The 13,309-nt window shown below is 42.6% G+C and overlaps 1 protein-coding gene across 1 annotated transcript in view; it reads left to right on the top strand.

Moving 5' to 3' along the window:
• Positions 1-11,167, top strand: part of Utp20 (UTP20 small subunit processome component) — a 95,458-nt gene extending 84,291 nt beyond the window's left edge. The window contains exons 56-62 of the mRNA XM_048357365.1: positions 597-729; positions 3,180-3,367; positions 3,922-3,993; positions 6,633-6,926; positions 7,928-8,054; positions 10,427-10,572; positions 10,832-11,167. Coding sequence (XP_048213322.1) covers positions 597-729; positions 3,180-3,367; positions 3,922-3,993; positions 6,633-6,926; positions 7,928-8,054; positions 10,427-10,572; positions 10,832-10,987 — 1,116 coding nt within the window. The 3' untranslated portion in view covers positions 10,988-11,167. The remainder of the gene's footprint in view (positions 1-596; positions 730-3,179; positions 3,368-3,921; positions 3,994-6,632; positions 6,927-7,927; positions 8,055-10,426; positions 10,573-10,831) is intronic.
• The last annotated feature ends 2,142 nt before the right edge of the window (positions 11,168-13,309 follow it).

Here is a 13,309-nt window from a genome sequence, read left to right as displayed (position 1 = left end):
AATTAACCATCAAAAAGCCAGAAGCAGAACTGTTGACCAAATGATAGAAACAATGTTCATGCCAATGCCCAGGCCAATGTATATATGTAAAACTAAGTTATCTTCCACAGTATGTGAGGATTAGAGGTTTGCAACTAGGGTGATCTTTTTTTTTTGCCAGTCCTGGGCCTTGAACTCAGGGCCTGAGCACTGTCCCTGGCTTCTTTTTGCTCAAGGCTAGCACTCGGCCACTTGAGCCATAGCGCCACTTCTGGCTGTTTTCTGTATATGTGGTGCTGGGGAATCAAACCTAGGGCTTCATGTATATGAGGCGAGCACTCTTGCCACTAGGCCATATTCCCAGCAACTAGGGTGATCTTGATACCTCTTCCCCTGGGGGACATTTGGCAGTGTCCAGAGACATTTTGGGTTATCACAGCTTAGAGGGGTTGCCACTGGCATCTATGGGATAAAAAGGACAGGGATTCTGCTAAGTGTCTTCAAGTATACATAGCAGTACCTAAGACCAAAAAATGATCTGGTCCTGAGGTTGAGAGGCCTAGTGCAGCAGGACCTACCAAGTTGTTATGGGAACTGATTTGCGTCCACCTTTGTAGATCATAGAGGAGACCGAAGAGAAAGCTGCGGACCGCCTGCTGTTCAGCATCCTCACACTCATCAGTAAACTTGTCAAGGAGTGTAATATTATTCAGCTTTCCAAGCCTTCGGAGACTTTGAATAAAATCTGGAGTACGTATTTCCCTATTTAAATCTAAAGGCACATCAGTTGTGACCACATTACTGAAAACAGATTGGGGGAATTTGAACAGAGACACTTCAGAGAGTAGATGTTACAAAAAAAGTCAGTGAGGGGCTGGGAATATGGCCTAGTGGTAGAGTGCTTGCCTCGTATACATAGCTCTGGGTTCGATTCCTCAGCACCACATATATAGATTAAAAAAAAAGCCAGAAGTGGCACTGTGGCTCAAGTAGTAGAGTGCTAGCCTTGAGCAAAAATAAGCCAGGGACAGTGCTCAGGCCTTGAGTCCAAGGCCCAGGACTAGCAACAAAAACAAAACAAAAAAGTCAGGAGCTGGACATTGGTGGCTCACACCTATAATTCTAGCTGTTCAAGAGACTGAGGATCATGGTTTGGAACCAGCCCAGAAGTCCCCATGAGACTCTTATGAGTCTCAGTAACAAGGTGGAACAGTGGCTGAAAGTGGTAGAGCACTAGCCTTGAGCAAAAGAGCTCAAGGACAGCGCCCAGGGACTACCAGTTCAAGCCCCACATCCAACAAGAAAAAAGTTAGGAAAAATGTAAAAGATCTCATCAGATAGATCTTTCTGGGGGGGGGGGGGGAAATGTATGATTTTATAAGTATGTAAGAAAAGACATAAGTTACAGGGTAATTGATGAAAAGGAAATAATTACCATTGTCTTGCTGTTCAATACTCTTATCTACTCCCCCATCCCCCAGTCCCTTTCTCCATCTGTTCTTCCCTTTCCTCCTAACTTTGTTATGGTATAATTGTCAAACAAAAATACATATTTTCCAGGCACCAGAGGCTCATGCCTATAATCCTAGCTACTTGGGAGGTTGAAGCCTGAAGACCAGTTAAAAGCCAGCTCAAGAAGGAAAGTCTGTGAGACTCTCACCTCCAGTTAACCACTAGAGAGCCAGAAGTAGAGCAGTGGCTCAAGTGGTAGAGCACTGGCTGTGAGCAAAAAAGCTCAGGCAGTGCCCAGGCCCTGAGTTCAAGCCTCAAGACAGCACAAAATAAAAAATCTAAAAAGGCTGGGAATGTGACTTAGTGGTAGAGTACTTGCCTAGCATGCATGAAGCCCTGGGTTTCCTCAGTACCACATACATAGAAAAAGCCAGAAGTGGCACTTGGCTCAAGTGGTAGACTTCTAAACTTAAGCAAAAAGAAGCCAGGGACAGTGCCCTGGCCCTGAGTTCCAGCTCCAGGACTGGCAAAAAATAAATAAATAAATCTAAAAATACCATAGATAGCTTGACGTTCTAAAAGATTTATATAAATCTAACCTATTAAATAAGCACAATGGGCCAGGAATATGACCCAGTTGGTAGAATTCCTGTCCAACAAAAAAGAGGCCCTGAATACAAATCCCAGAACAACCAAAACAAAACAAAAAATAGACATAGGTGTGTTGGGGCGAGGGGGGTGGGCGGATTGCTGCTTAGTTAGTGCCATATAGACTTTTCTAACCGTTTTTGTTTTGGTTTTGTTCACCATATGTTGGTTTCCTGTGAAACTGCAGATTGAACTCAGCGCCTTGTCCATGTCAGAACACGTAGTCTACCACTGAAGTACATTCCCAGGAAATTTAGAACAACAATAAGAACATGTTTGTTGATAAATACAGTAGTGTAGGCTGAGACTGAACTATGACTTGATTGATCTATCGTCTTTGAGACTACCCACATTATAGGCTGTGCAGCTCTGCTTTCTGCAAGTGGCTACATAACCTAAGCCAAAGACTGGTCTTTTGGTCTAAATGGTGTATGAGATAATATATATAACACCTTTAGCTCTGTGCCTAGCAGGCAGAAAACCTTGAGTGTTCCAGGCAGCTATTTGGGGCCACCATTTTCAGTACTAGAAACAAGCACGTATTTTTATACACTGTCTCATTTACTCTGGAAGATGGAACATGGTTGTCCTCTCCCTTGAGTCTGAAATGCCTTCATAGAGAACTATACGTCATATGAAACTGGTTGACATAGAAGCAGTGTTACACCTAGCTCTTTAGTGTCCTTTTAGCTGGCATGGGGTTGGTTTTCTACTTGCTTCTGGAGTTTCTCTTGTGAAGAGAAACAGGACTGCTTTGATCAGCTTTGATTTCCTGTCCCATGCATGTAATAGATGCTCATTATGTGCCTCATTTAGATATGTTGATCACCAGAGAACAAGAACTATAAGACATGGGGCTGGGGATATGGCCTAGTGGCAAGAGAGCTTGCCTCGTATACATGAGGCCCTGGGTTCGATTCCCCAGCACCACATATACAGAAAACGGCCAGAAGTGGCGCTGTGGCTCAAGTGGCAGAATGCTAGCCTTGAGCAAAAAGAAGCCAGGGACAGTGTGCTCAGGCCCTGAGTCCAAGCCCCAGGACTGGCCAAAAAAAAAAAAAGAACTATGAGACATGGAGAATGTCTTTCCATTCCCCTAGGTCATGTGCACACGCACCTGAGACATCCTCACAGCTGGGTGTGGCTCACAGCAGCCCAGATTTTTGGACTACTCTTTGCCTCTTGCCAACCTGAAGAGCTTATTCAGAAATGGAATACCAAAAAGAGGAAAAAGAAACTCAGAGAGCCCGTAGCAGTCAGGTTCCTAACAGATGATCTAGACCAAAAGGTACGGTTTCTCTTAAAACCTTTTCCTTCCTTCATGACCTGTGGGAGGTGCTTGCTGTGTTGGTGTGGCCATCCTGAGGCTGGCCATGGGGGGAAAACGCTTTCACATGTGTGAACCACTACGGGAATGCTAGTAACTGAAGAGGTCAACCTCAAGGCCAAGCTTTTTTAAAGATAATCTTTAGACCATCAATCAAGCCAGACTTCTGATTTATCTGTATTGCATGTTAATGGTCCATTATTACATGAGTAGAGGATGTCAGGAATGAAAAAAATATTCAAATGTTTCAAAGTGCTCTCTCCACTAATCATAGTCATAAGGCTTATTGTCAAGATCTCTTCAGAGTGTGATAGAATTCCATTTCTTTATACTGAAACACTTTGGATACAAGGGAGCAGTTTCATGATTTCTGATCAAGAACTTTTTCTCTCTAAGTCTATATAAGAAGTCATACATGTATCAGTCAAATTATAGTTAGTTATGGCTATTTTTCATAAGAAATCTGAAGCACCTGTTATATGAATTTCACCCTGCCAATATCCATTCCTTTTCAGATGAAAAGTATCTCTCTTGCCTCTTGCCACCAGTTGCATTCCAAATTCTTAGATCAGTCTCTTGGAGAGCAGGTAAGAACTGTGGTCTTCCTAGTTTAATAGAAGCGACCTACTATTCTGTCAGCAACCTAGGGATAAGCTCACATTTGTTACTTGTTTAGTTCTTGGCCCATATTTAGTTTGATAAAATAGAGGCATATGCTCAAATGTATGTCTGTTCAACTTTGGAATCTGTGTTAGGAGGTGTGCATTTTCAATTTTCAATGAGAGAGATGCAGTGAGAGGCTGGCTATTAATCTTTGCATCTTCAGCATTAATACAGCTACCTCACCATGTGATAAAAGCTTGAAAGGGCATTGATTGGTCAGATAATTATTCATCTAATAAAATATAATTAGCTTTCTGTCTTTATCTCAAGAAATTACAGAAAGCAATAATGTCATTCTACACTGTGTTCTGAGAACTGCCCTTAATGGCCAGTAAGTCATTCCATCATTAGAAAAAGGTGTATTATAATGCTGGGTACCAGTGGCTCACACCTGTAATCCTAGCTACTCAGGAAACTGAGATCTGAGGATTGTGGTTCAAAGCCAGCCTGGATAGGACAGCCCATGAGACCCAGTTAGCCAGCAGAAAACCAGAAGTGCACTGTGGCTCAAAGTGGTGGAGCACTAGCCTTGAGCAAAAAAGCTCAGAGACAATACCAAGGCCCTGAGTTCCAGCCCTATGACTTAGAGAAATAAAAAGAAAGGTATATTATGTATTTCCATACTACAGAGTATAAACGCGACAACTGTGTCAAGTAGGTTGTAATCATACTTTGCTTTTGGGTGGCCCTTTTACTTTTTTTTACCCCTCTTTCGATAGAGAAGTGGGACTAGAAAGTAATGGGCAAACACCACTTGGTCCCTGGCCATCCCATGGCCCTTTATCATGTGAATTGTATTAGCCTGGATAGAGCAATATAGATTAAGTGATAGTGACTGGAAATCAAGTCAACATCTCTACCTAAAGAAAGCTTTCACGTCATAAGCACTGACCTTTCTGTCATATTTCGTAACGGAGGTGGAACCTGCTCCATTATATGGCAGGATCAAGGAAGGAAAGGCCAGGCACTCTGCGGAGAGCAGTGTGGGAAAAACCCTTCTAGGGTAGGCAGTGGGGGATGTTTCACATAGCTTTCAAGCTGGCAAGTGATGATGAAAGATTTATCGGGTAAAAGAGGGATTTCAGTTGCACGTCTTAGGGTGAGTTAACACTGTAAAATGACTTCCTTAGGGAGAGAAGGCCTCCAAACCCAGCCTGTGTTCAAAGGTCAAGTTCCAGAAGAAGGAAATTACAATCTTGGCACTAACTTCTAATAGCTAAGTCAGGTGTGGAGAAGGTGGAGTTCTGAGTATTACACTTTGGAAACATAGAACAGCCAGGATAGTTAATGAACCCAAGCCATCTTGTTTTCCTCCCTCGCATTACTGGGTTGAAATCTGTCAGAGATTTAATAGAATTCACAGAGATAGGTTTCATGAATGAGACCATTATTATAAAACCAATATTCTACCTAACTGGAATAGGTGAGACTTGAGGGAGAGGTTCATTTAAGAACTTTACCTTGAATTCTAAAGATTTTTGAATCCTGATGAACCACACTCACTTTGTACTTAGGTGAGTCAATTAATAAACCTAAGCCTTCGTTTTTTTCTCCTTGTAATAGAACTCAACAGGGTTCTATTAGTTGGAATAGCATGCCGTATATAAAACAGTCAGCAGCTGGATGCTGGTGGCTCACACCTAGAGTTTGAACTCAGGGCCTAGTTCCTGAGCTTCTTTTGCTCAAGGCTAGCACTCTACCACTTGAGCCATGGTGCCGCTTCTGGCTTTTTCTGTTTATGTGGTACTGAGGAATCAGCTTCATGCATGCTAGGCAAGCACTCTACCACGAAACCACAATCTCAGCCAGTGAGACTCTTAACTCCAGTAAACTACTCAGAAAAAAGCTGTGGCTCAAGTGGTAAAGCACTAGCCTTGAGCACAAAGAGGCTCAAGGACAGCACCCAGGTCCTAAGTTCAAGCCCCAGGACTGGCTAAGTAAGTAAATAAAACAAACAGTGTTCAGTTAATATATTTCTCCATAGAATGGTTGAAAGAATTTAATGGGGATAGAGATGAAAGCTTTCTGTAAAAATTTATGTAGTTGGCCAGTCATCAGTGCTCAAACCTATAATCCTAGCTACTTAAGAAGCTGAAATCTCTGAGGATCATGGTTCAAAGCCAGCTTGTGCAGAACAGAGACCCGTATTTCTAATTAATCACCATAAAGCTAGATGTGGAGCTGTGATTCAAGTAGTAGAGTGCTAACCTGAAGCAAAAAAAAAAGCTCAGACATGGCACACAAGGGCTGAGTTTAAAACCTGGGATTAAAACAAAAAAAAGTAGTTCCTCCATTGGGACATTTTTTCATTTATCCTGTGTGAACTTAGAGTACAACTAGGCCAGTAGGTTCCATGAAAATGGATTTGGACACACTCTATGGAAGAACATAAGAATCATCCAGAATGTAGCCATCATGAGTTTACTAGTGTAATACCCAGCTGTTTGCTTGTTTTCCAGTTGTCAGATGCCTATTGTAGTTTATGCTCTAGAGAGCCATGCTTGCTTCAGAATCTTAATTCTTTTTGTCTCTCTCTCTCCCTCCACCCCCACCCTTCTAAAAGGTTGTGAAAAATTTGTTATTTGTAGCAAAAGTCATATATTTACTAGAACCACATTCTGAAGATAAGCAAGGTGAAATAAAAGACTTGGTACAGCAGGAAGCTTTAGGAGACAGTGTGTCCGGGGATGCATTAGGAGAAAATGAGGCCGGAGCAAGTGGAAAGGCGGAGTCCCACAGAGAGAAGGAAGAGGAGAAGGAAGAGCCGGGCAGGCCCACCACGCTGCTGTGGCTGGTCCAGAAGTTGTCTCGGATGGCGAAACTGGAAGCTGCTTATTCACCCAGAAACCTCCTAAAGGTGTGACGGGATGGCTATCAGTGGTCTAATTTTCTTTTAAAGAAATTTAATATTATTATTAGTCCTCTCAATTCCCTAGGAACTTCATATTTTGAACCTAAACCCCCACTGGTCTGTCCTGATGTAGAACCTTGTCTTTTTTCTGTTACCAGTTTCCTGCGTTGTTATTATAGAAATGATGTGCAGAAGGATTACAAGTAGAGTCAGGAAATGCCTCCACTTCCTCTCATACAGTGTCCTCTGTTCCCTCCTTCTCTCCCAGCCCTTCCCTCCCGTCTCCACACATGAATTGTATAGTTCACTTTCATCAGTGTCCAGTGAGCTCCTCTGCTGTACTTCTTTACCCTTTCTCCCTGAAGCTCTGTGCCCTCCCCCACCCTTGTGAAGGTGTACATTTAATATACCACACATAAGGTAAAGAAGATAGAGTCATGAAAAACTAAAAACTTTTTTTAAAAAAGAAAGATGTTGCCATATCTTAGACTTCATCTCAGTATGTGTATTATTTTATATAAATATGAAGAGGCACTTAGGCATTGACCCTTTGTATTTCTGCCTAAGCGTATCCTCTTTAAGTCCCACTGTGTGTATCTAGAATTCTGTATAATTTATTATATCCCAGTATATTTTAGATCTAATTTCCGCATATCAGAGAACATGTGCCATTTGGCTCTCTGGGCGTGGCTTACCTCACTTAAAAGGATTTGTTCTAGTTCCATCCATTTCCCTTCAAATGGCATTATTTTATTGTTTCTAATAGCTGTGTACAATTCCATTGTGTATAGGTACCAAAATGTTTGATCCACTCATTCATTGTGGGGCATGTGGGATGTTTCCATGTCTTGGCTATTGTGAATAGTGTGGCATTGAACATGGATGTGCAGGTGTCTTTATAATATCCTAGCTTATGATGTTTGGGGTAGATGCCCAGAAGGGATATGGCTGAGTCATAGAGAAGGTAGAACCTTGTCTTCTAAATTAACACTGTGAGTCCTTTGCAGAGAACATGCATCTTCAAGTTCCTTGGGGCTGTTGCAGTGGATCTTGGAGTGGACAGGGTAAAGCCTTATCTCCCAGTGATCATTGCGCCTCTGTATCGAGAACTGAACAGCACCTATTCAGAGCAAGGTAAGGGCCACTACCTCCTGTCTTCCTGCTCCACCAGGGTTCTAACTTCTCCCTTAGTTGCCTCCTTTCTTCTAGTTCTCTCTCTGTACAGAGTTTAAGGATGAAATCTTGTGAGGGCAGTTTAATTGCACACAAGCCAGCATGTTTGTACTATTTTTTTTTCTTTTTGTCTGTCATGAGGCACTGTCCCTGGGCATTTTTGCTCAAGGCTAGCACTCTTACCACTCTGAAATATAGTGCCACTTCCAGTTTTCTGCTGGCTAATTGAAGATAAGAGTCTCACAGGCTTTCCTGCCGGGGCTGGCTTTGAATTGCCATCCTCAGATCTCAGCCTCTTGAGTACCTAGGATTATAGGTGTGAGCCACCAGTGCCCAGTTTACATTTGTACTATATTTGATGACTCATCTATATGCTTTCCTAGAGAGTGAATGTTTCTCCCCTAAAAGTGGTGCCTCAGTCCTAAGCATCGATTATACAAAAGAAAACTGGGATATTGCTTAACCTCATAGGAGCCAGATGTGGTGGTTATATGTATGTAATCCCAGCAGCGCTCAGGAAGTTGAAGCAAGATCAAAAGTTCATGGTTACATAGGGAAACCTGTTTTCAAAAAAAGAATAAGTAAACTTCATCTTGCTATGAACTAGAATAAACAATAAAATATTGTTTTATTCTCTTCTTAGGAATTACAGGGTATTCTGGGCACTAGTGGCCCAACCTATAATCCTAGCTGTGCAGAAGGTTTAAGATCTAAGGATCACAGTTGGAAGCCAGCCAGGGCAGGAAAGTTCATGAGACTTTTATTTTTAATTAGTCACTGAAAAGCTGTGGCTTGGGGCCAGGAGTTTGGCTTAGTGGTAGAGTGCTTGCCTAGCATGCCCAAAGCCCTGGTTTTGATTCCTCAGCACCACATACCCAAGAAAAGCAGGAAGTGTCGCTGTGGTGCTAGCCATGAGCAAAAAGTTCAAGCCCCAGGACTGGCAAAAAAAATGCTGTGGCTTAAATGGGAGAGGGTAGAGCTCCAGCCTTGAGCAAAGCCAAAGGACAAAAGTCTTGAGTTTAAGTCCCACTATTGTCATTTTAAAAAATAATAATAAACTAAAAAAGAAGGAATTACAAGGCAACTAGGGGTGGAATTATAGCCCAGTAGCCCATAGTAGACTACTGGGCCTGACATTCTTGAATGCTTAAGGCCCTGGATTCAATGCCTAACACTGGAAAAAATGCACAAAAGAAATTACAAGGCAAAAATATTTGCATTTGTTTTTAAATACCATTTTTAAGGTTTGCTTTCTCTTGTTTCCTTGCCTGGCACACTTGATACATTCTCCTCATGATCCTGATTGGTAATAGAACAGGAAGAGAGGAAACTATGAGTTGGAAAGAGAGGAGGTAGGGGCTGGGAATATGGCCTAGTGGCAAGAGTGCTTGCCTCCTACACATGAAGCTCTCAGTTCGATTCCCCAGCACCACATATATGGAAAACGGCCAAAAGGGGTGCTGTGGCTCAGGTGGCAGAGTGCTAGCCTTGAGCAGGAAGAAGCCAGGGACAGTGCTCAGGCCCTGAATCCAAGGTCCAGGACTGGCCAAAAAAAAAGAAAGAGCGGAGGTAAACTGGATGTTAGAAGTTTAAAAGTAGCTAGATACAACACTGCATGCCTAGGAGTTTGAGGCCAGCTAAGGGTTACTTAGTAAAAATGTCTCCAAAAAGAAAAAGGTTAAAAAATAAGCAAGTGGAACAGGAGATTTTTAAGTTCTACAACTTTGAGCAAAGTTTTTACACTTGGTCTTGGGGTAGTAAAGCCTTGGTGAAGTTTGAGGCTGCTGAGAGGCAGGGTGAAGGCTGCTTTTGAGTCGCCAACATTTACTAAACACCTAATGTCTTCAGGCATTAGGGCTTCGCTCATAGAAAAGGATTGGTGTTTCCCATCAACACAGATATCCTGAACTCGGGAAAAGTTGTTTAGGTTTTCATTTGCTTCTTAAGTCTCTAATCCCCAGAAAATGTTTCTGTGGACAGAGTTAAGCATCTGTGAGCTACAGAAGCAATCTTACCTCTCCCCACATCTGCACAAAGCTGAGCAGATTCATAAAGGTGTAGGGCACTCATCACATTGTTGAACTGCTTCAGTCTCTTCGGGGCCAGGTTCTGTTAAGGAGTAGACCTCATACTCTGTGGGCTCCTGTTGCATCCTGGTCAAGGTGGCAGTTGGTGTGTTTTGTGCCAGGGTTTCTGCTTGTCTTCCCATGTCTGAACCCTAGAGGCCAGTTCTGGATTGGTGTTTAAATGCTGCAGTAAGAGTCCACGTGTTCTGTGCCGTTGACATGGGTGTCACATGTCTGATTCCATCTCCATTCTCTGTGTGTCACTAGATCCTTTGCTGAAGAATCTTTCCCAGGAAATTATAGAACTACTCAAAAAGCTGGTTGGGCTTGAGAACTTCTCATTAGCCTTTGCCTCGGTACAGAAACAGGCTAATCAGAAGAGGGCACTCCGGAAAAAGAGGAAGGCTCTGGAGGTGAGTTCAAGAATATGGCTTGTTCTATTTCATGTGATGTAGCAGAACCATTTTTAGCCAGGAGGATGCATTCATGAATGTTACACCCATGGGGGATGAGGTGTTGAGAGGTGGAGACTTAGCTGGGGCTCAGTATTTTCATTAATAGGCCTATTATAACATTAATGTTTCAAGGTAAATAAAAGGGCACATTTTCTGCATTTGATTTGGTTTAAAATGTACTTTAAAACTAATACAAAATTTCTGTTCTCTCTTCAAGTTTGTGACTAATCCTGATATTGCTGCCAAGAAAAAATTGAAAAAACATAAAAATAAAAGTGAAGCAAAGAAGAGGAAGATAGAGTTCCTGCGTCCAGGCTATAAGGCCAAGAGACAAAAGACTCACAGCCTGAAAGATTTAGCCATAGTGGAGTAACACCTCCCTGTGCTCTGTGTGTAATTCAGTCTCCAAAGCATGAACTGTTTGGATAGTCTCCACTAGGCTGAAATCACAGATTTTATTATTTAAGATAAACCTTGGCCTTGAATGTATAATACATAGTTTAATGTAATAATCTTCATATTTTTTAATTAAAGTGTTTATTGTATATCCTCATTGTCTAATAGCAAGAAAAATGTTGGTATTAGGAATGCAGCAAAATATTCACAATTCTTTTGTGGAAAATATGTAAAATACTTTCAAAAGGCATTAAAAGTTATCTACACAGGGCTGGGGATATGGCCTAGTGGCAAGAGTACCTGCCTCATATACATGAGGCCCTGGGTTCGATTCCCCAGCACCACATATACAGAAAACGGCCAGAAGGGGCACTGTGGCTCAAGTGGCAGAGTGCTAGCCTTGAGCAAAAGGAAGCCAGGGACAGTGCTCAGGCCCTGAGTCCAAGCCCCAGGACTGGCCCCCCCCCCCAAAAAAAAAAAAAGTTATCTACACAAATAAAGGGAGGTAACCAGGAGGTAGGAAAATTCAATATCCTAAGATGCTAGTTCTTTCCAAATTGAAACTATTGGTTAAATGCATGGTGGAACAGACATGCAAGAGTTCATGTTGACTTAATAAAGCTGATTCTAAAATTTATATTAAAGGTAATTAGCCAAGATAGCTGTGACACTCTGAAAAAAGAAGGTAAGGAACTTTCCTACCTATATCAAAAACGGCTGTTGATATAGTAAAAATCATAAATCCTACTTCAATAAGAATTTTAGCTTATGAAAAGTCACAGACTAGGATTGATATATGCTGAATACTATTGTTTGGGAATCACTAGTATCTAGTAAATGACAAATACCAATGAATCAGCAAAGATAATTAGTAGAAAAGGTGACCAGAGAAACTGGCATTGCACAAAAGCAGCATAAACAGTCTCGACATGAACAATGAAATAACAGCTCTGCCAGTTCCTGAGGCGTTGTATACCAGTAAGTATGCTCACTGCCTGAGAGTGCAACTCCCTAAGTGGGTTGAGTCCCTCGCCCTCATTATCTCCCACAGCAGAAGCTAAAGGAATTATACTAGTGGAGTTATCTCCTGCACCAAGTATTTTGAATCACTCCTTTATATAAAGAAAAACCAGAATGAGATTCTATTTGGAACCCATCAGATTGGTAAGGCTAATACCAAGTGTTAGCAAACATGGTAGAGCAAGCCTTTGAAACCACTCTGGAAAGTGTCAGGTCTAGCAAGTGTCAGGAAGGTTTATTAGGAAAGAGATATGGTAGAAAAAGTGATTGCATGACAGAGATGCCATAGGATGATTAGCCATCTTTTTAGGGTCTTCAGGGGTACAGACATTGGCCTTTAGTGAAGTAGGGAGAACTGGCAGTTGATTGTGAAAAGATACGCATAGTGAAAACAGTCCACCTCCTGCAACTCAAAGGTGGCCGCAGGTTGTCTGATAGTCCATTGTCTGAGGATTGGTCTGGAAGAGCCTTGTTGCAATAAGAGTGACAACCTGGCAGGTGCTCTGGGCCTCTTAGGATTCCAGTGGCTGCAAAGTAACTGGAGGAGAGAATGCCCTGAGTCCCAAGCCCCAGGACCAGCCCATCGAGTAGTCTGTGTCCTGAGCATGGGGGAAGGTTTCCTGAATTGCATTTGCCTTCTAGACTAACATGGTTCATTGGCCTGGTTAGGATGTTAAACTTTCCTAGGGGTGTGTGTGTGTGTACTCACACCATCAGGGGGCTTGAACCCAAGAGCCTGTGTACTGTCCCTTAGCTCTTTAGCTCCAAGCTGGTACTTTACCACTGAGTCACAGCTCCACTTGCAGCTTTTTGGTGGTAGGCTGAAGTTGCATCTCATGGACGTTCCTTCCCTGGGTTGGTGTTGAACTGCAATCCTCAGATCTCAGGCTCCTGAGTAGTTAGGATTACAGGCTACCTTAGCACTCTGCTTCAGATCAAGATGGCAATGGCTGTGCCCCAGGCAGCATTTGCTTGCTAGACCCTATTTCCCCCACTTCTATTTTCCAGTGTTCCTGAACTTGAGAAGAGTAACTGTCTCTTGAGTATAAGCCTAGCACTTCAAGGTGTTTTTTGTTTTGTTTTTTTTGGCCAGTCCTGGGCCTTGGACTCAGGGCCTGAGCACTGTCCCTGGCTTCTTTTTTGCTCAAGGCTAGCACTCAGCCACTTGAGCCACAGCGCCACTTCTGGCCATTTTCTGTATATGTGGTGCTGGGGAATCGAACCCAGGGCCTCATGTATATGAGGCAGGCACTCTTGCCACTAGGCCATATCCCCAGCC

This window comes from Perognathus longimembris, chromosome 1 (genome assembly GCF_023159225.1).
Source record: "Perognathus longimembris pacificus isolate PPM17 chromosome 1, ASM2315922v1, whole genome shotgun sequence".
Lineage (NCBI taxonomy): Eukaryota > Metazoa > Chordata > Mammalia > Rodentia > Heteromyidae > Perognathus > Perognathus longimembris.
Note: the sequence above shows the minus strand (reverse complement) of the source record. Positions and strands in the feature narration are given on the sequence as shown.